The sequence below is a fragment of the Chenopodium quinoa genome, unplaced genomic scaffold, assembly GCF_001683475.1.
Source record: "Chenopodium quinoa cultivar QQ74 unplaced genomic scaffold, ASM168347v1, whole genome shotgun sequence".
Classification (NCBI taxonomy): domain Eukaryota; kingdom Viridiplantae; phylum Streptophyta; class Magnoliopsida; order Caryophyllales; family Amaranthaceae; genus Chenopodium; species Chenopodium quinoa.
In genome coordinates this window covers 7710405-7732245 of record NW_018742205.1, presented here as the reverse complement: position 1 = coordinate 7732245, position 21841 = coordinate 7710405, and the positions used below count along the sequence as shown (strand labels likewise).

General features: G+C 31.9%; 1 protein-coding gene across 1 annotated transcript; it reads right to left on the bottom strand.

Moving 5' to 3' along the window:
• Positions 1-5129: 5129 nt before the first annotated feature.
• On the bottom strand, positions 5130-8268 carry LOC110731632 (probable protein phosphatase 2C 4). Its single transcript, XM_021911506.1, has 4 exons — positions 6416-8268; positions 6167-6280; positions 5756-6020; positions 5130-5649 (listed from the first exon to the last, which is right to left on the bottom strand). Exons 1-4 carry the CDS (start codon positions 7949-7951, stop codon positions 5534-5536), a joined length of 2031 nt encoding a protein of 676 aa, XP_021767198.1. The 5' UTR covers positions 7952-8268; the 3' UTR covers positions 5130-5533.
• Between the last annotated feature and the right edge of the window lie 13573 nt (positions 8269-21841).

Below are 21841 nucleotides of genomic sequence, written 5' to 3'. Positions count from 1 at the left end.
TTTAAGAATTGAAGTAAAAGTGTTGTCTATGGGGTTATACTTTGTTTAGGTCCAAATAACTTATTTGGGTCCGTCATTAAATGGCCGAATGCCAAAGGGTTCAACCCTCCAAATGTCAAAGTACATGCCAAATCAGTTGAGTGCCCATATATGTCTTAAGGGTCCATTTGTCCATTCAAGCAAGGTATAAGTACTCCTCAATTCACCCAAGTAAAGGTATTCAATTCAAGCCTCAAGAATATATTCAATTCTCTTACATAGTATTTAATATTTCTCTCGTATTAAGTGTATTGACTTTGGTATCGGATGGGCATTCTTCGGCAAAATCCCCGAGACTAGTTTACGTGCTTTGTTGTACATGAAACCTTCGGCCCAGTCATCACTCAAACCGATCTCGTCTTCAGCCCACTGACAAAGGACTTCTCAGGTTCACATTGTTTTCACCTAAAACACAATTCTTACAAATGGAGTTATTGGGGAGAAAGGTAGAGCAAGTGGTGCAAGTGAGAATTTATACTACTATGTATTTGAATAATGGTGAAATCTAAAAGGGATGTCCCAAAAAGGAATAATATAAGCACAAAGAAAAAAAAGGAAAAAGAATACTCAAACAAAACGGGTTAAGAAATAGAGAGAAAATAATTGTGTACTTTAAGAAAATATTAAGGATAAATAGAGAGAAGATTCTCTAGTTAACTTTTGTATGCGTAGTTTCTCTTTAGAATTATTAAGAACACTTGGAGAATGAAATAAATTACATAAAAGATCACTTGGCGTAACTTATCCCATCATTTTATACAAGCTTAAGCCCATTCACCTCTATTCATTTAATATCGTGGAATCATTTATACAAGTTTATCTATTAATAATTACTAAAATAAAACATTGTTGACATTATCAACCTCTAATTTATTTTACGTGTCATTATCACGTTAAAAAATTTCCCTTCATTTCTCTGAGTGAGTCGTCAATTATTAATTTTTTTAATCTACATTTATATTATATTTTTCAAACAAAAAATAATTGTCACTCTTTTACATAAATGATAAAAACTATTTTTTATGCACAATAATAAAATTATTTAAGTCATGCAACGCACGAGTCTAATCTAGTTACTAATCTATACTACCTCTTTTTTCTTAATAGACGCATCACTTTGACTTTTTACACTATTAAATTCTAAATTTGACCATTTTTAAGTTTTAACTACCAATGTACAATGATAAATGTCATTAATTTTATTGTTATTAGGTTAATTTCAACATATATTATCAAATTTTCATAATTTTTTCCATTATTTAAATCAAGTGGGTGGGTGTCCCCCCCCCCCCCATGTCATGTAATTACTGTAATTCATTAAAAACTAATAATGATTATCATTAACGTTCGAACCGATAACCTTAATTCAACCACTACTCCAATGACACATCTCATATCTACAATGTTTTGTTAAGAAGAATTAATTATATTCATAGATTGAAGTTGAACGAAGCAAATTAATAATTTTAAATACTAGATATTGGATGATATGTTTTGATGTTCAACAATGATTGGAAATATAATATATTTTAATCGTACGAGTACTGAGTAAATGTAACTAATTTAATCTATATTTGTATTTTATCACATAATTTTTATTATAAAACCTCATTTATAATATACATATTTCAGAAAACATATAAGTTTTAATAAGTTTTAAATTTTGGAAGAATAAGTTCAAATAATTGTTGATAACGTTGATAAGGGATATCCAAATCAAAGTTCATTTTATAACTAAAATAATTTATAATAAGTTATGAAAAACTTAAGTATATGTTCAATTACATTTAAATAAGATCAGATAAGGCAAGGTAAGTTCAAGTATTAATCAAGTAAATAAAACACATAGTAAAATTCATAAGGTGGTAGGCAACAAAATTAGCATTCCTTTGACAAACTAGGCTAGCCTCAATTATGTCATGACCTTATTAAATTTTTTTATTAAAATCCCAATGGATGAAATAGAAGGCCTAAAATTTAGGTAATGTTTAGTTGAACTTTTTTTTTTTATTTTTTTTTATTTTTTTTTAGTTTTTTTAATCTATTCTAAATTTAGCTTTTCTTATTTGATCTAAACTTATTTATCTTATCTAATATGATTCAATTAATCGATTTGACTAAATTTTGACCTTATATGTACACTAATCTAAAAAAAAATCAAATGGCTCTTATTAGATTTTTATTAATGTGTAGCTCCATATGTAATTTTTCATAATTTGTTTCATTATGGATCGGAATTAAAAATATTTAGCAATAAAAAGTCATAAATAAAACGATTAAGTATGACCTCAACTTATTTTTCTCATCTGATCTAAAATAAATAATAAGGTTGTTACATAAACTAAGGTAAACTAAACATAGTATTGCTCATTCAAGGGAAAAAAAGCCCTTATAAAGCCCACTGTGTTCTTTGGAGTACTAGTATAATTGCATGGCTTGTTTAGTTGTTTGGCAAAAATTGATGCTTGTCATTTGTTGGTTGTTGAATAATTTGTTTGGCAAATTGATAGAATTAATTGTTGGAATTGATCAGATTTAGTTAGCTGTTAGCATTACTTGTCTATAATGATAATTGGTATAATAAGTCGTTGGATGTTAGAAGTCAAAATGTATATGTACACTTTACATTATCTTTGGTTAATCAAGCTAGCTAAAAAGTTGTATTAGTTAGGTTTTACTCATTTTGAATGTTTATTTGACTTTTGCATGGTAATAAATACTTTGTAGTACATACGAGCATATTTTTTTCACTAGGAAGCCAATAAAATCTATTAACTAATAATAAAACAAAACATTGCTAACATCATTCCTTCTTCAAATTGTACACATGTCACTTTCACATAAAAAAATTTCCCGCCAATTTGCTATGATGATGTCATTATTATTATTATTATTATTATTATTATTATTATTATTATTATTATTATTATTATTATTATTATTATTATTAACTCTTACCTTTGTTTTTTTTTTTTTTTATTTAATAAACCTTTCATATGTTCTATCCTAGCTTTGTCCCTACCGAGTTCTTTTTTATTTATTTTTTATTTTTTTATGTTAATATTTCAATGTTCAAAAGTGTTCATTGTGATTTTTCTTTTGGTATTGCGCAAGTAATATCCTACCGTAGAAATTACTTATCATGTATAAAAAAAATAAAAAATAAAAAAAAATTACAGAGTAGAAAACTTTCTTTCTCTGTATAACAAACAAATCTCAAAATGTATTTGTTTAAAACCGTACATCACATACGAACTAAATAGTAGTGTACCAAAAGATGACCTACCATAGTGGCTTTTAATTGAAATTATCTAATTTGAATCCAAACTGTGGAAGTATTAAATTATGTGACATGAAATTGATCATCCTAAGTCAAGCCGAAGATAAAATAATACACATGACTGTGATTTATTTATTGACGGTAATATTTAACTTCACTACATAATTAAATATGACCAAACATACATAAATCATAATTAAATTAATTAGTACTAAATAATTCATCACCTAGACACCTACACATAATACTCCAAACGAGTCCGAACTTAATCTGATCTAGACTATACTATGTTCATTTAACTCAACTTCTAACCAACATGTATTTGCCAAATCAGAAAAATATCTCCTACCCCTCCCATGCACATTTGATTCTTTGGCAACACCTAAACTACTTGGCCTAAATGAGCTACGTATAATTAGCCACTACACTATCTTATTCAAGTATTCTTATTCATGCCTTCAAAGCCGTTGACTTCTGTGGTTAAATTAGTGCCTTCCCCGTTGATATTTTATGTTATTTAAAAAGTGTTAAGTACTCAATTACACTATTTCAAAATATTTATTACCAGTAAATTGTAAATATATACTTCTTCCGTTTTTTTAGTTGACACGTTTCTTTAGTCACGTTTGCCAATGCACAAACTCAACCATTAATATCATAAATTACCGATAAGCAAAAATTATAAAAAGTTGATATTTTGAAAATAGGTATTAGGACGAATCTAACAAAATACTACATGACTATATTTTTCATTATGAATAAAGCACAAAATACGGTCAAAGTGAAATATGTGAATAGTGTTAAAATCAAAACGTGTCAACTAATAAAAAACGGAGGTAGTATATTTTGAACAAGTCTTATATAATCCGGCTGATTGAGTGAGAATTATCCAAAACTTAATCAACTTATTCAAAATGGTAGGAGCTTAAACTTCAAGACAAAGTATGGTTATTCAAAATTTAGCTATATTTTTTTAATATTCCATTGACATAGCATATTATTAATATAGTATTTACTTTGTACGTTGTTATGCTATGTCAAAAGTGTATATAAAATGCACCTACTCTTATATATATGAACAAAATTTTCTTATATTAAAATCACAATTGATTATCAAAGAGTAATATGTCTTTACGGTAAAACACGATAATTAATACGTAGTATATAAATAAAAGACATAAAACCAAAGAAGTATTTCTAAAAATACTACTCCGTACTCTATATCACTTTTTTTTTTTTTTTTTTTTTTTTTTTCAATTGAGAATAGTTTAATCTTGGTTTGATTCTGTATGATTTTGCAAAGCTTATATAACCAATTCACGTGAAGCTGGCTAAGAATAATCTGGCCAGATTCAACAAAAAAATTTGAATAACAACTGTTTGTCCTGAAAAAAAATAATAAAATATTGGAGGTCAAAAGAAGACTCTGGTTTAATTTATTTACTGTAATTATTATTTTAAGATGGTGTCATGCAATGTTTGGCAGCTTCCAGTAGATTGACAGAACATTAGTTAGTAGAGATTTAACAAATCACAAAGCTGCAGAAATATTTGGTAGTCTTAATTATTGTTAGATTTGACTTTACTAACTCACTCTATTAATTAGCCTATTTTCTAGCCAATTGGATTACCTTTTACAACAATTTGCCACTTTATTGGATTATTGTACTATGAACAAAGATTTTACCAATCAGATTTTCTTCTACTATCAATTCTTAGTTTATTGGACATTTTGACAATCAACCAATCTTAGTCAATGATGCACCACAATACCATATTTCATTATTTTGTACACAATATGAACCGAAAGAAAACACAATAAAAGAATGTCAAGTACTCCATAGTAAAGTATTTTTGTTTTTTTTACAACATATACTCCTACACTCTAACCATGATGCATGCTATCTAAATCAAAAGAAAAGCTCGCCGGAGCTATCTTGATGAAGTTTCAACTATAGTATTTTACGAGTACAATCTTCATCCGAATATTGGTTGTCACATCAGTGTTATAAATTATACTGTAGATGTGACAATTTATACCAAACATAGGGAAGTACTGTAGTAGTTCAACACAACCAAAACCCTTTTTTTTTTTTTCGGGTGGGGGGGGGGGGGGAGTTTTATAACAAAATTGGTAGAATCTATCTAATTGCAATCTCTTAGCTTGTATGAATTATATATATATGTGCTTAATTATGGAGTAGTTGTTTCTATTTACATGGGTGAACGCCATATTTTTCCTTCTAATGATATGACAATAAGGGACACATCATCATGGTACCTTCGTCTTTCGCCCTGTGGAATTTCTATCAAGTCATAGAAATCCATTCCTGCAAAAACATATTACAATTCTTTTAGTTGTTGTTACTAACTCAACTCGACCTGACTTCAGTCCTCTTTAAGCATAAAAAATACACATTACATTGTGTAACATACCGGCTTTTTTAGCAGCTCGAAACAAGACTTCTTCTATGAGATGTTGAGCGGGATCTCCCTCAGGTGTGGATGCCATGAAAAGCTCGACTTCAGACACGGCTTCTTCGTTGGTGAAATATTGGTAAAGTCCATCAGAGGATAGGATCAAGAACCTGTCCCTTGGACTTACTTTGTGGTGGTGAAGTGATGGTGAACATGTTAGATAAGGTGAGCTACCAATGTAGTCAATTCTGAACATTTCTAGTAAAGCATCATTCCATTTTGGCTGTAAAAACATCAATTATTAACAAATTAATCCTAGGAATTATATGTTCTGCTGAATAAATGAAATCCATAATCCTCCTATCTTATTTAACAGGGAAAAAAACTTTTATAAGCTATATGAATGTATCTAAGCATTTTGTTTGGTACCTGTTTGAGAAATCCTGCACCAAATGCACGAGTGACCTTCAAGGATCCTTTCACACGGTTATTTACCACCGCGAATGGATCATCTAGGTGTCCTCTTCTAATTCTTTGAACTTCCTGCAGCAATCCAAGTCAAGAACGTACATGTCAATACACTATCAACGTGACTACTAATTGCGTATGTATTGAGGACATAACATAACAGAACACTACCCATAATGCTAGAATGATCTATGCAAGTATTGGGAATACCTCTTTGACATAGGTGTTGTGATCCACTGTCAATTGAAGGGAAGATATGTGAGGAAACTCTTCTGAAAACTCGGTCTCAGAAGCTGGTTTTTGGCCTAAAACAGCTCTACTATCACCAACATTCATCAAGTAAATATCTTCTCCCATCATCAACATAGCCAAAACACAGGAACCCATCAAAGAAAGCTCAGGGTTTTCCTTCACCATCTTATCAGCAATATCCAAATACGCTTCCTCCGTCTTCCTTAAGGCATTCGAAAGCGCCTTTAGTACATCCGAATGCTTGATTTTACTCGACATTTGCTTAAGCTTTTCCTTTACCTTTTCATCTATCTCCAATATTTGCCTACCAATACTATTATTAGTAGCAAAACTATTCTTATTCCTTAGTTTTTTCTTCATACTTATATCAACATTACTATTGACCTCTTCATCTTGATCAATAGACGAGCAACAATCCAACCCACTCATTCTTCTAGAGCAATCGTTGACTTCCTCCTCGGAATCCTTAGATATAGTAGATTGATTAGAGGCAGAAACCGATTCCAATTCCGATTCCGATCTACAATCATGATAGAGCAAACCCTGAAGCTCTTTATTGACAGCAGAAGAAAGATTAGAAAGTAAGAAATCAGGAGCATCAGGACCATTAAAACCATCATAGATCCCTACAAAAACCCAACCATAATTTTCAGAAACAACAATATGAACTCTGTCTTCCCCTGCTTTCCCCTGCGCCCATTGAACATTCTCAGACTCCATTCCAATGCCTCCATTTCCATTCAAACTTTCAACCTCGTTTTCTTCTTCTAAGCTCATTCTACAACTAAAATTCGTTACGTTACTATTTTTCCCAACACTATCTAAATTATTGTAGCTTTCCAATTCTTTAATGGAATCATACCCTGTTTTATGATTTTCTTTACCATTTCCCCAAATAGTGCTCAAGATTGAATCTTTAATCCCTTTGATTGAACCCCACTTGTTAAACTCATACTTAGACTTAATCTTCTCCAATTTTGGATTACACTTTTGCTGATCAATTGGACCAGAGAGAACCCCTCTTTCGATCGGACCCGATAAGAACCCTCGTTCGATTAATCCGGAACCCGAACCCGAGTACCGACTCAAAGGAAGTGGGCCGGAATTGATGAGGTTCCGAGGAATAGGCTGCAAAGGAACCGAAGCAAAAGAAGACGAACTCTCAAAAGAAGAAGCACGATCCATAGTTGATGGGTAGTCATCTAACAGCAGAGTAGTTGATAGTGGTGTTGAAGTGTTGGCGCTTAACGAAGCGCCGGAAAGATTTTTGAATATTGCTGCCGGAGATGATATTGCTGCGGTGGTGGTAAGGCTTCCGCTGAAAAATTGGTGGTGGTGATCAGGTGGTGGTGGGATGTAACAAAAGGAATGGCCTAAGCCTTCGTCGTGAAGCGGGTTGCTGAGGATGATAGCGATGTCGTGCCGTTGAGAGATATCTCCGCCGCCGCTCGCCGGACATAGACACGGGGTTAGCTTCCCGGCCGCGTTGCCCATTTTTTTAATTGATTCAAATTATCCAAAAGATGAATCACAATAATAATAATCAAGAAAGGATGGATTTACAGAAGAAGAATTTTGGTGGTATTCATTTTGATGGAGTGTGTGAGAAGAAGGTTGAGAGAGAGGAAATTGAGAGAAGGGGGGAGTTATGTTAAGTTATGATATGTGGAGTTTGGGGGGAATCAAAAAAAAGGGGGAGAGAAGAGTTGACTTTTAGATAGTGGGTTATGAGTTATTTGAATATAAGGATATTATTTTATTGGTTTATAATGTTGGTGGGCGTTGACATTTAAAGTTGGTTATAACGAATATAAAAGATAAAGCAATTCGGATGTGGGGGAGGTGCCTTTGATGCGTGCTCTACTACTCTACTGTCGTTAACTACGGTCATGTTTGGCAAAACTAGTTTTTTGTAATGATAGTTTTAATTGCGAAAAAGCTCTCTAAATATGACTAATTATGACTAATAAACATAATCAATAACTGAAAAAGCTCGTCAAATATAACTAATTATGACGCGAGAATTCAGTGGCGGATCTTGGCCAAAAATATTAGAGGGGCCGGGATTTGAATCTTTTACCTCTCGCTCAAAACTAGCTAATTACTATGTTATGAGTTAAATAAGTTTATTTAAGTTTATTAACTAATTAATTACAATAAATTACTGGGGGCCAAACCCCAAATGACCCCGGTAGAAGGTCCCCCTCTGCGCGCATCGCGTACGTTAGCCATTCTAGTATTATAATCGAGTTGCTAGACACATTTAGAAAAGGAACTTATCACTAATTATTTAGAAATTGAACAGTATCATATCACTCATGTACTGTAATACAATCATCTCATCATGTTTCTTCCCCATATATTCATCTTTTAGTTGCATGTATAGTGAATTATCTTATTTAAATAACCTTTTAATTTACTTAAAGTCACAAAGTTCTTTTTGAAAGTTGATAACAAAATAGGTCCAATTAAAAAAACATTTTGCCAAATCAAGCTATGATATAAGAAAGATCGAATAATCATGATTCAAATAAAAATTTATTCACTTTATTTTCAAAATTTACATGTGATCACAAAAGAAAACATTATAGACAGTTACAAGTTTACAATTAATTTAGAATAATTAATCAATAGGTGAGAATAAGTCCAAGTGCACGATCCAAGTATATATTCCAAATCTAATTGACAACGAAGAAAACATTAATTATACCATGCATTTACATATATAGAGTAGTAATATCTATTAATACGAAACAAGTTGATAGCTCATATATTAGCTTAGTATACATAAGTATTAAATATTTTGACAAGTGATGAAAGACTTGTCCATCAAATTGATTGAGACAAAATATGAAGGTTTTGGATCAGCAAATAGTTTCTTGGGTTATATGATTTGATTTTGGTAAATGAAAAAACACCTGGGACAAAAGATCACTAGTAAACTTTAGGAAAAGAAAAATAAAATAAAATAAAATAAAAAAGTCAAGTCAAAATTTGTACTCGTATAAAACATGGAGAATGTTGAGGTTAATGCATTAGTAGTGGCCAGCTTTGTCTAACAAGGTTATGACATGTTAAAGACAATGGCGCCACGTGGCATTTCCTATGTAATTTACTTATTATTTCCCTTTTTGGCATGGCATTTTGTCTAGTAGAGTGGTAATGAAGATGAGTAAAGTGGAAGATATGATCTTTCAGCTAAGGATAAAAACTCATCTTTAATCAATTCTCAGCTTTTTTTCACACAAAATTCTGTTTATTTTATAAGAAAAATGCTTAATTAGATATTAAGGGCCGTTAAAACTTAACAAAGGATAAAGTATATAGATATATATTTATTTGGATATGAAATATATATTCACACTAAACGGCATATACTTGTTTAAAAACTTTTCAACATTTTTTATATGAAATACTATGTAGATGAATATAAATACTACTCGTAGAACCATCTTTATTAAAGGCAGATAAATAAATATTTGAAATTGTATCGACAGTCTAGAAGGAATTAAATATACTCATTATTCATCCATAATGAGTTTTAATTAGTGTAAATCTTGACTATTGAGAAATAATGAATTATGTAAGCATAAGTTTGATTTTATAGCTAGATATATAAAGAGGTGGATTAGCTTAATTAAGAGATTTAGGACAGCTTTTTGAATAAATGATTTATGAGTCCAACGAAAGTTAGGGGGATTTGCATGTGTTCGGTGTTCATGTACGTAATTTTTACGAGATTGACTTAATATGGTCTATGCTTTTTTATCTGATTGGACTGAATCTATGAAATACTGTATTTCATACTCTCCCTATTATGAGAAAAGTCAATGACCAAAACATAGGATGATAGGTCTAAGCAAAGGTTCAAAAATGGTTCATGTATAACAAACTTTGCTAAAATTTTAGAAATTGATATTAAAAAAAATTAAAAAATAAAAAAAAGAATTTAACCCTAACTAGACATTGATAAAAACAAATAATGCACGCGCTTCTAATTTATCATAGTTATACTCGATCCGTAACCTAATATAAGTATGTGTTATCAATTTAGAAATGCAATGTAAAATTTATCATTACTCATAATAGTTAGCCCTAAAATATATATGTACATTAGGTTTCCTCTAGGGTTTTTTCTTGGAAGGGTTTTTTTGGTTCCCTCTAGGATTTCTCCCTTGGGAGAGTTTTTCTAGCCTCCATTGCTAGATTTTTTCTAGTTTTTTTTGAAGGTTTTCCTTCACTCTTCTCCTTTTTTCTTTTTTTTTTTCTTTCATCTCTTTTCTTTGGATCTCTTTTGTGAATCTTTGTAGGGGCTTCCATCGATGTTTGATCGGTGGTAAGCCCCAAAAAACTTTTTAATTTACTTTCAATAAATGGATCCCATCTTTGAGATGGTAGTTATGATATGAGGGTTAATTTCTTTTTTGGTTTGTCTCCCGAAGTTTGAATATTTAGGGCTTCGTAATCTTCGGAAATATCTAGAAAACCATATGAGTATTTTCACTCAAACAACTATTCATTAGTGGATCTCAAGCCGAATTAGTGCTAACTCACAGATTGTATTGCTTCGGATGAAGTTTTTTAATTAAGGCGATTGTTGATCGAATCTGCGATGTATCTATTTCTAAGGTGATTTGTACTTGCATTGGAATTCTAATTTTTCTAAGATTTGTAAGTGCCGTTTGACTATTTTTCATTAATGAAATCCTTTTTCTTATTGTCAAAAAAAAAAAAAAAAATCTAATATATATATGTACATTAATATTGAACGGAAACAAATCCGGTGTATAGGTTTTTAGGCTATAAATTTTATTTTTGAGTAAATACGGGGTACTTCGTATCACCGATCACAAACTCCATCATAATATGCATGTTCATAGACTCATAGTTATATCAGTAAGGTTTATAGTTTTAGTAGATCCATGTAATTAAATAAACAAAGTTTGCTCACCCCTAACTCTTGGGTCAATGTCTAAACAACTAGGATAATGAAACAAAACATGGAACAAGTAATGAAGCCAAAAATATACAACCATCACTATTCTACTTATAATATACGAAGTCTATGCAAGAGCATCGGGTCAAAGTGTTAATCTCAACCAAATAGATGTGGTATTTAGGAAAAATGTGGTTTTCTCTTAGTACAAAACTTCTAGTACTACAAATTTGTGTGAACAAAACCTAAAAAACAATGTTTAATTACGAATATTAATATACAAACCAAGCACTAACAATTTTAATTAAAGTAAATTACAGAAAAATCACGAACTAAACTACAAGTGTGAAAGAAAATAACTTGCATTACTCCAAGCCAACGAAAAACAACAAGAACACGAGAATAGATGCGACCACGTAAGTCTCCAATGCTTGATACTCGTCTAAGGCGTGTAAACACTTTCCTAAAGTGATTATTTCTCCCACAACGGTGCTTGGGGTGAACCGTAAAAGCCACTTTGAGATATAGTAGACGACACTACTATTTTTGCACTAAGATTTGTAGTAAGATGATTAAATTCTCAAAGGAAAACTTAATTGAAAGAGATTTAGATGAAGAGATTGCAAGTTTCTTCAAATAAAGTGTGAAGAGAATAACTTTGGGGAGGAGAGAAAAACTGAAATCATCTCTTTCTTCGTTTCAATTTTACAATAAAAAGAACGAAAGAAACCGCAAACTGCCGAAGAGCCACGGGCGCAGCGGTCCACGCTGCGGGCGCGGATAGGGTGAAATTCAATTCACCCTCTAAATTCTGGAGAAGGCTGGTCGCGGGCTGGGAGAGGACTCTCCCCAGCCATCGCTGGCGCGACACCCCTTGGAGAGGGCTTCCCCACATACACTTTAAATTACTAACAATCCTCCCCCATTTAGAGTGTATACTTTTAAAATCTTTCTCCACTTCTATCAACTAAGCCACATCTCATACATCAATGCCAATGTCCCTACGGATTGAATCGACACCTAGTACAACACACTTAATGATGATCATATCCCATGATTTCCTTATGGATTGAATCACTTAATAATATTATAATAATAGTAGTAGTAAACTAGTAATAATAATAATATTAACAAATAATTATACTAACAATAATAATAATAATAATAAATAATTAAAAAAACGGTCAAAAAGACCTAGAAAAGCACAAAGAAAATCTAGACCGTTAGATCTAGATGAATATTCTAGAATCTACAAAAAAAAAAAAAAAATGAACGGTTAGATCTAACTTAGATGTTGAGATTGAATATGGACGGTTAGATCAACTGAAGTAAAACCTAAACCTAGAAAAAAAACCCACTCTCACTCTCTCAGCCATTCTCATTCACTCATTCAGCCGTTTCTCTCTCAATCTCACAATCTGTCATAGTTTCTCTCTCTAACTTCTCAGTTTCTCACTCTTTCGTTCTGAAATTCTCAAGAATCTCAAGCTCAATTTCGTTTCATTTGTGTTTTGGATCTACATTTCTGATTTCTAGCTTTACATTCTCGTTTTTTTGTTAATTTTTGTGTTTTCGTTTTGATTTTTTTCGTTTTTGTTCCGGTTTGTTTATTTAGGGTTTTTGTTTTCGTTTCATTTGTGTTTTGGATCTACATTTCTGATTTCTCGCTTTACATTCTCGTTTTTTTGTTAATTTTTGTTGTTTTCGTTTTGATTTTTTTCGTTTTTGTTTCGGTTTGTTTATTTAGGGTTTTTGTTTTCGTTTCATTTTTGTTTTGGATCTAAGTTCTGATTTCTGATTTCTGATTTCAAATCTTCCTCTCCTTCAAGCCGTCAAACCCTAAGGTAATTTTTTTGTTAATTTATTCGATTTTTTTCGTTTTCGTTTCGGTTTTTTTTTTATTTCAAGTTCTGATAATCTACATTCTTGATTTTTTCTTTTGATCTCCAGTTCAGGTAGTTCTCCATCTTCAAATCTCCTTCAAGCCGTCAAAGGTAATTACTTTTTCCTTTTTGTTTTTTTTAATACAGTTTTTCTGTTTTTGTATTTGATTATTGTTGTTGTTCTTGCTTGAATATAGTCGAAATATGCCTAAAATGAGTAAAATCTGTTGTTGATTGTATTTTTGTTTTTTACGGGAAAATGGTAGATTTGTGCTGTTTTGTTGTTTATTATGCTCGATTTAAAAGTAATGATGATGGGTTGTTCAGATTATGTGATTATTATTGTGGAATACATGCATTGTTTATTTATTGGGATTTTAGCTTTATATTTTTAACCCATATTGTTGGAATACAAGCATTGTATATGATTGGCTTAAAGTTAGTACTTAAAATGTACACATATGTGACTGTATCGTATATAACTTTCTATATTCTGTTAGGATATATGTTGTAATCACGTTTGTTGTATAATTCTGAATTTTGAAACATTGACTAGTGCAAATCTGAGAGCAATTTTAAAAAACAAAAGCTATAATTTTGAAGTTGCTTGAACTTGTTATGAGCTGCTGCCTGCTGGTAGTGCTTTTTCCTTTTGGTTGTTTTCTCTGCTGAGTTGTTATTGCCTATATTGTTGCCTGCATGAGCTGGTTCCTGCCTCCTGCCAGCTTGAGGTGCTGTGTTGCTGCCTTTTGTGTTATGAATTTATGATAAGTTTTGTTGCTGCTGTTTCTTATGCTTGCTGTTTTAATTTTTCTTGAATCATCGTTGCCCTTGTCATTTATGTTGAGACTTCAATGTATATGTACTTGCTGGCAGCATTTTTCAAGTTTTAAGTTAAAACAACCATTGCTCAGTGATGATACGATAAACGTAAATCTGAGAGCAATTTTGAAAAACAAAAATAAGTTCCTGTTGAGTCCCTTCTGCTTATATTATTCCTTGCTTCGGATAAGTTGCTGATCTGTTATTGCGTGTGCTGGTTCCTGCTTGTTGCTGCTATTTCCTCTGCTCTTGGGTGCTGGGCTGCTGCTTCAAGATTCTGCTTCAAGATTCTGCTCCCAAATCACTCACATTCTCACTCCTCCCTTCATCTTATCATGTATCATTTTTTGCAACCCTAAACTTGATGATGTTTCAGTTGATAAATCTGAAATCTAATCTGGGTAGTAGTGATAGTAGTTTCATTATGTATTGGTATATGTATTGTGAATTTTAATCAATGAAAATGGTGACTTTTTTTAATTGCTTGTTGATATTACTCTAATTTTAATGTTATTTATCTCCAATCTTATGTTATCTTATTGGATGATCATGAATATCAAGGAACAATGAAGAAAATTTGGGTGGACTTTATTACTGGAATGAAAAGATACAAATGATATATCTTGTAATTAAAATAAATAAGTAATCTAAAACGATATTAATAATGTCGTTGGCCTAGATCTAGGTGATATAAACCTTTGTATAAACCTAAGCCGTTTGATTAGATCTACATTTATTAACATTAATTATTTAATTGTATTTACTATTTAGCCATTTAGGTTGTAAATAATTCAATTTGAATTAAGCAGTTTGTAATTGGATAAGTTTAAACAGGTTGCGATTCGAAAACAGTTCGATTTTAACGGTTTAACGGGTTATGGCAGTTCTGTTTAGACGGTTAGCGGATTATAACGGTTCGGTTTATACGTGCGGTTTAAACGGTTTCGGTTCATAAACGGGTCGGTTTAAACGGTTAGCGGGTTACAAATGGTTCGGTTTAAACGGTTTTTTTTTCGGTTTAAACGGTTTTGGTTTATAAACGGTTCGGGTCATTAACGGGTTTATAAACCATTCGGTTCGGTTTCGTTTCGGTTCGGATTTGCGCAGTTTGGTTTGTTATCGGTTTACGGTCCGTAACGGGTTGACATTGAGCGGTTCAATTCGGTTTCGGTTTGATATTGAACGGTTCAGTTCGGTTTTCGGTTTACATTTATCGGTTTATAAACGGATCGGTCCGTGATGGTTCGGTTCGGTAACGGGCGGTTTCACGGTTCGGTTTGAAAAGTCCCACCCCTAATCGACAATATATGGTAAAGAGCACTCATTAGTGTATACGTGGTAAATATCAAAGTCTTTTTTGAACTATCTAAAGAAAGTACGGTTATGGGTATATATCATACTAGAATACTTTGATTTTTTTTTTCTTACTAACTATCTAGAGCTAGTGAGCTACATGAAAAGAAATAGAAAAAAAAAATAAAATCTCTACACCTTTATTATGAGCACTGCATTACAGTAGCAATTATAACATTTATAAGTGTCCATTAAGGAGTAGTTAAACTGTTCTTAATTCAATGGAAAAAGATTAGTTACGTTGTGAGCAGAAGACAAAAAGACAGGGTCCCACATACACAATGGTTAAGTTTAAGTCATCAAAATGAGATGGTTCTGCTAACCCTGCTTTGTAAAAGTATGGTATCCAAATTAAATTTATTACTCTTACTCCACTAATATATGATGGTTTGGCCATCTTCTCCAATAAGGCCAATCAATTCTGCCAAAAGCTCAAAGTTATTTTACATTACATCAATTAGCTCCTATAATTATAAAAATAAAGGGTCAATTAGCACTGGAGTTGACTTTATAATACTATTATATTTAAATGTAATGTATTTGTTTGACATTTACGTCCACTAATATATGCTTTGACTTTATTTAGTTTTGACTTTTTGCAAATACACCTCTTTTTATTACTTTGTTTAGATTGATGTTGCTCAAAACCGATCCATCTCAAAATTGTGTGGGGTAGCAATTGTTTTTGGAGGAATAAAATTATCTTGATTACTTTTCCTCCTCTTTTTTTTTTTCTCTATAAATACTCAAATTATCTTCGATCTATATCATATCATAAATTTGGATTAGGTGTCAAGAGAGTTTCCTAATTTTTTTTTTTTTTGTAAGGAAGTTTCCTAATATTTTGTCGACTAATAATGTTGGTGGAAAATTGGAGTATTGGAAAAGGGGAAGGAATAGAAATTGTTAATACGTCTTGTAACCAGTGAGGAAAAACTGACAAAGAATTACAAAAGAACGAGCTGACAGGGTAGCAGAATTCAATCTGTAATCATCAATTGCTTTACAATTTAAATTGGAACCAGCTTTTTGCACAACAATTGAAGTTTCTTGCATAGTGGTGTGTGCAGGCTGCAGGTGTCTAAAATCTGAAAAGCTGTCCTGAGTAGACTGATATTAACATAGAACTTATAGACTTCAAGTGCTAGGTAGGACATCAGCAGAATTGGTGAACATAATTATACAATGAAATAAGCTCTTTGATCTTGTTATAATTATCTTAGTGTTGTTTCCTGCTGAAATGAAAAAAGTCTTGAAGTTAGTTAGTCTTAACCAGTGTATACTATTTGATTATGAAGTGAAATCCCAAGGGGTTGTTTAATATGCAATGGCTTCTAGAAGGAAAACAAAATTATACATAAACTTAGTGATTACCTGCTTAGCAACCAGATTGGCAGACGTAATTATGACACGCATACTATCCTCTCTTTGCAAAACCAGCAACTTTGGATGATGACAACCAACGCCCCGATTCTTCCGATCCTTACCAAAGGCTATTACTTCAGGAAAAGGAGGGTAACTATCACAACAAAGAGCCAATACAGTATGTTGACAGGTGTACAACATCAAGCAAGCACTTCAGGCTATTAACAAATATTCTCGTAATAGTTATTAGGAAAAAAATATTGAGGGAGGTCAACTCACACTACAACTAGATTGGGGAAGTTAGGGTAAGGCGCACAAGATCTCTTACTGGGGTCCCCGCTCCAGCATCTCTCAGTATTATGGCATGCCACTGTAACTGGCAGATGTGCCATTAATGTAATATTAGACTAGTAATTAGTAAATCACAATATACAGATATGACAAAGAGAGAAGACTAGCTCCACAGAAAAAGAAGAACAAGACACTTTACCATTCAATATCACTTGTAAAGGTTGCAATAAACATTCTCAGTATGCTATCAACAGGGTGCAGGATTTCTGGTAAGGAAACAACTTTATTTTGTCTAGATGCACGCAATTAAGGTCATTTAAGTAAAAATTCTTCCCGGGTGGTGAAGGAATCTTCTCCTGGCATTCAGTCTTACTCATAGCTTCACAAAGAGGAGAATTTCTCCCATTTATGCAGATAGGTTCTGAAGAATTAGCAGTGTTACCAGTACACCCGTTTGGATCTGAAGTGTGAGCTTTTAACATCGACGATACTATCTTTTCACTCAAAACTGTAGTATTACTTACTGTATCCCTCAAATCTCTTATGTCCTTCACACCAAGAGTCTCAAATCTCCTCGTCATAGTTTTGATATTATTGTTTGGCTCAATGCCTTTAAATCTATTTCCCTCAATGACGCAATCAAATGACCTGCCAACTGAAGAGCAGGAATCTATAGTTTCTATACATCGTCTAATATGAGATACAGGATCATCACTATGTAAAATTTGATTGCAACAAGCCGAAAGAGACTTTGCTCGTCTGACAACTTCATCACACCCCAAACTCAAGGACTTCAAATCTCTCACTCTCAAGGTGGCAAAAACCCTCTTGTTCACCTTACCCGGCAACAAGGGTCACGAGCTCCTCTTGGAAAACAACCCTCCGAACCATAAACCCAATCCAAAAATTCAACCCACCACAAACACCATTTGTGTCTCCACAAACAAGCATAACCTCATCCCCAACACACAACTCCACAGCCATACCCTCATTAATCTTAACACCATTAACAAACACTCCATTCAAAGAAGCCTTAAAACTAATAAAGAAAATTCTTTTTGCTCCATTATTTTATTATCCTTAACAATCAATCTATCCCTAAATTGGTTAACAATACAAAATTTATCATTATTGCTACAATTACAAGTAGAAGAAGAAAAAACGCCATTAAAAAGGTACAATTTCTTAACCAAAGAATCAAATAGACTCAAAACCCCCAGAAATACTGTCATCAATTTTGTGACCTAATTGAATTAGGTCAATCCAAACAGCAGAAATCTTCTTCTTTTTGCTTGAAAAATTGACATTGCCTCTGAAATTGATTCTCTTGTTGTTGGAATTCATTTGATTATTGAATTACAGAATACCCTAATCTTAAAAATTATTGAAGAAAAAAAAATGTTTGTGATAGTAAAACTATAATCAATAAAAGCAAGGAATTTGAGTAAGAAAAATAGAGAAATTGTGTTGAATAAAAAAAAATGATTACAAATGAATTTAGAAAAGATAAAATGATTGTTCCCAGTTCATCTTTGAATTTGGGGAATGAAAAGGAAGATGAATAAAACTGGCCAAAAAATTTTGGAGGGAAAAATAAAAACGAGACTATATACTAGTATAACTCTATGGAGTCAGGGTATATAGAAGCTTCCTAGTACGCTAATGATTGTATTTTGACATCACTTAAGGGATTATGACGTACTTGTATAAATTATAAATCCTCGAAAATTCCAAGTTTCTAACACGAGAAACAAATTATAGAGTATATTTCTTAAATGGTACGGTTGTAAATAAATGTATTTTTATTACAAAGTATTGTTTATCAGCAAAACCACAACTTGAATTAGTGGCTTTAGGGTAACCCGCTAGTTGAAAAATAGCGGTTTTGCCAATAATTTTACAAATTTAACTACAATAACCTCATATATCCGATAGATTGTTATATATACCCGGGTGCACAGTACACCATTGTTTGACATAAATTGGAAATAGAATTTGAAATAGATTGAGAATAAATCATGCAATTACAAAAATACCCACGTATATTTTCCACTCTTTTTTTTCATTAATGGCATATTTGTTAACTTGCCACTTATTTTATTCCAACCTTTATTACATACCCCTAGGTAATAATTTTGTTGGATTCTCATTCCCAATCCACCTCTAAATTCATAATCCCGTGTACTAATATGAGTGTTTTGATACCATTTGGGATTAAAACTCTCAATCCCGCCCTCGATTTCCTGATATCAAGCACCCTCTTCTTGGTGTATTATAGGTTGCTTCTCTAATTAGTCTCACTTCTTAGTTAACCTGCTAAACAGATTAAAGAAATAGTTCTCCCTCTATTTTGAAGTAAATCCTCCTAAAATAATTCCTTTATTAAGTTATAGTTATAATTTAAATGATCACTTAGTTTGCTTTAAATGACAATATATATGTGTTATATAGTGACAATGGAATAAAAATTGACAATATTACAAGGGTAAAGATAAATAAGACTATCATCTGATTGGTAAGATGTTGTTCAAAGAACACTATTTTGGAGTGTAATTGACAATATAATTAAGAAATTTGATGAATTTTGTTACATTTAATTCGTGTAGGATAGAGTATTCCATTTGTTGATATAAATCATATTCTTTAGCAGCATAATTATATTGTTATTCGTTATGTGAAGCTTCTCATTATTCCAAAATTGTTTAATAATTTCGTTTGAACTATACCCTTAAACGATGCTAAAAAATTAAAACACCTTCTTTATTTATATTTTGAAGCATAAACAACTTTGGTTTACCTTTTGTTGTTGATTGAATGACCGAAAATTATACTTACCTCCGCTTTTTTTAGTTTACACGTATTCCTCTTCAGGAAGTGTATTTATTTTTAATTAACACGTTTCATTTTTGGGTAAGTTTTATACCTTACATTTATTAATTTCCCCGCTTGCTTTACCATTCTTTCTCACACTCTCTCCTCTCCTTAATATGTGTGCCTAAAATAAACGTGTCAACTAAATAAAAACGGAGGAAGTAGTACAAATGACAACGTTGTTTGTTTTAAATGGTAATATATGCTTTATAAGTGGACAATAATTTAAAAATTGGACAATATTTTAGTGGCCAAGTGTATTATTACAATATATGGTTCAGTTAATTACGGAGCTTGAGAATAATTTATGTTTTATTAATCATTTGAGTTATGCATGGATCTGGCATCTAGGCATAGTTTGGTTTTGGGGCATAATGAATTACTAACAAAGCTAACGTTCAATAGTCATTAAGGGTACTTGGTGCATATTTATGAAAACTCAATGATATATGGTGAAAAATTGAAAACTTCGACATATTGTGAAATAACCGTAAATATTAGTACCTTGCAATTTCAATGAATGACCGAAAGCTATAATTCAATGACAACATTACTGATCCTAATGATTGAATAATATGATAAAAAAGACAGCATAAAAATTATGAGTAATCTAATATCTACTTTGTATCAATAATAAATATATAGTTTCATGTAATTTGTTAATTTATGAATAATCAAAATATAATTTTTGTATGGAAGAGAATAGGGGGATCAGACTACATTCCCTGCAACAATTTAATAATGCGTATAGCCATCAACATGAGTCTCAAGTACAGGTCTGCAATACTTTATTGCAAGACATTCGGTCTTTCTACCGAATTCAACGATTGCCAAATCAGCGACATAGACTAAATACGATTCAAGTTGAGGGGAGACAACGACGTGGTAAGAGACAGAAGAGACAACAAGGAGGTAATAGATCTTCTTCTGGTCAAGATCGTGAGGGTGGGGAAGATCAACAGCAAACTGAACAAGGAATAATATGATAAAAAAGACAGCATAAAAATTATGAGTAATCTAATATCTACTTTGTATCAATAATAAATATATAGTTTCATGTAATTTGTTAATTTATGAATAATCAAAATATAATTTTTGTATGGAAGAGAATAGGGGGATTAGACTACATTCCCTGCAACAATTTAATAATGCGTATATCCATCAACATGAGTCTCAAGTACAGGTCTGCAATACTTTATTGCAAGACATTGGGTCTTTCTACCAATTTCAACGATTGCCAAATCAGCGATATAAACTAAACGATTCAAGTTGAGGGGAGACAACAACGTGGTAAGAGACAAAAGAGACAACAAGGAGGTAATATATCTTCTTCTGGTCAAGATCGTGAGGGTGGGGAAGATCAACAACAAACTGAACAAGGAAGTGATGATGCTTCTGGAAACCATCGAGGTAATATAATGTATAAACTAGAAAAAAATATTTTAATGGGGGTTCAATATTAACAACTAACAATCTGTGTGTGTGAATGTAGACGATGATGGAGGAGCAGATGACATACAATAAGAGAATATACCTTCTCCTCCTCGTCAGAGAAGAGATGCTCAGACTTAGGTTATTCAAAGACAACAACGTTCAGGGAGGAGACATGTTAGAACTGAACAAGTAAGAGATGTTGTTGAATTATTTAAATTTGAGTAATATGATAAAAAAGACAGCATAAAAATTATGAGTAATCTAACATCTACTTTGTATCAATAATAAATGTATAGTTTCACGTAATTTGTTAATTTATGAATAATCAAAATATAATTTTTGTAATGTATTGAACCCACTTATAAAAAATGATAGATGAGAGTGAGAGATAATTCAAGTAACTTAATTGGATTAACACTTGAACTCAAG

What these genes read in the sequence shown, in the direction of transcription:
- LOC110731632 (XM_021911506.1), bottom strand. Translation starts at nt 7,951, where the DNA reads ATGGGCAACGCGGCCGGGAAGCTAACCCCGTGTCTATGTCCGGCGAGC. An exon ending in ACAACACCTATGTCAAAGAG is followed by an intron (nt 6,281 to 6,415) that starts GTATTCCCAATA and finishes GGATTGCTGCAG; the next exon opens with GAAGTTCAAAGAATTAGAAG. An exon ending in TCGAGCTGCTAAAAAAGCCG is followed by an intron (nt 5,650 to 5,755) that starts GTATGTTACACA and finishes ATGTTTTTGCAG; the next exon opens with GAATGGATTTCTATGACTTG.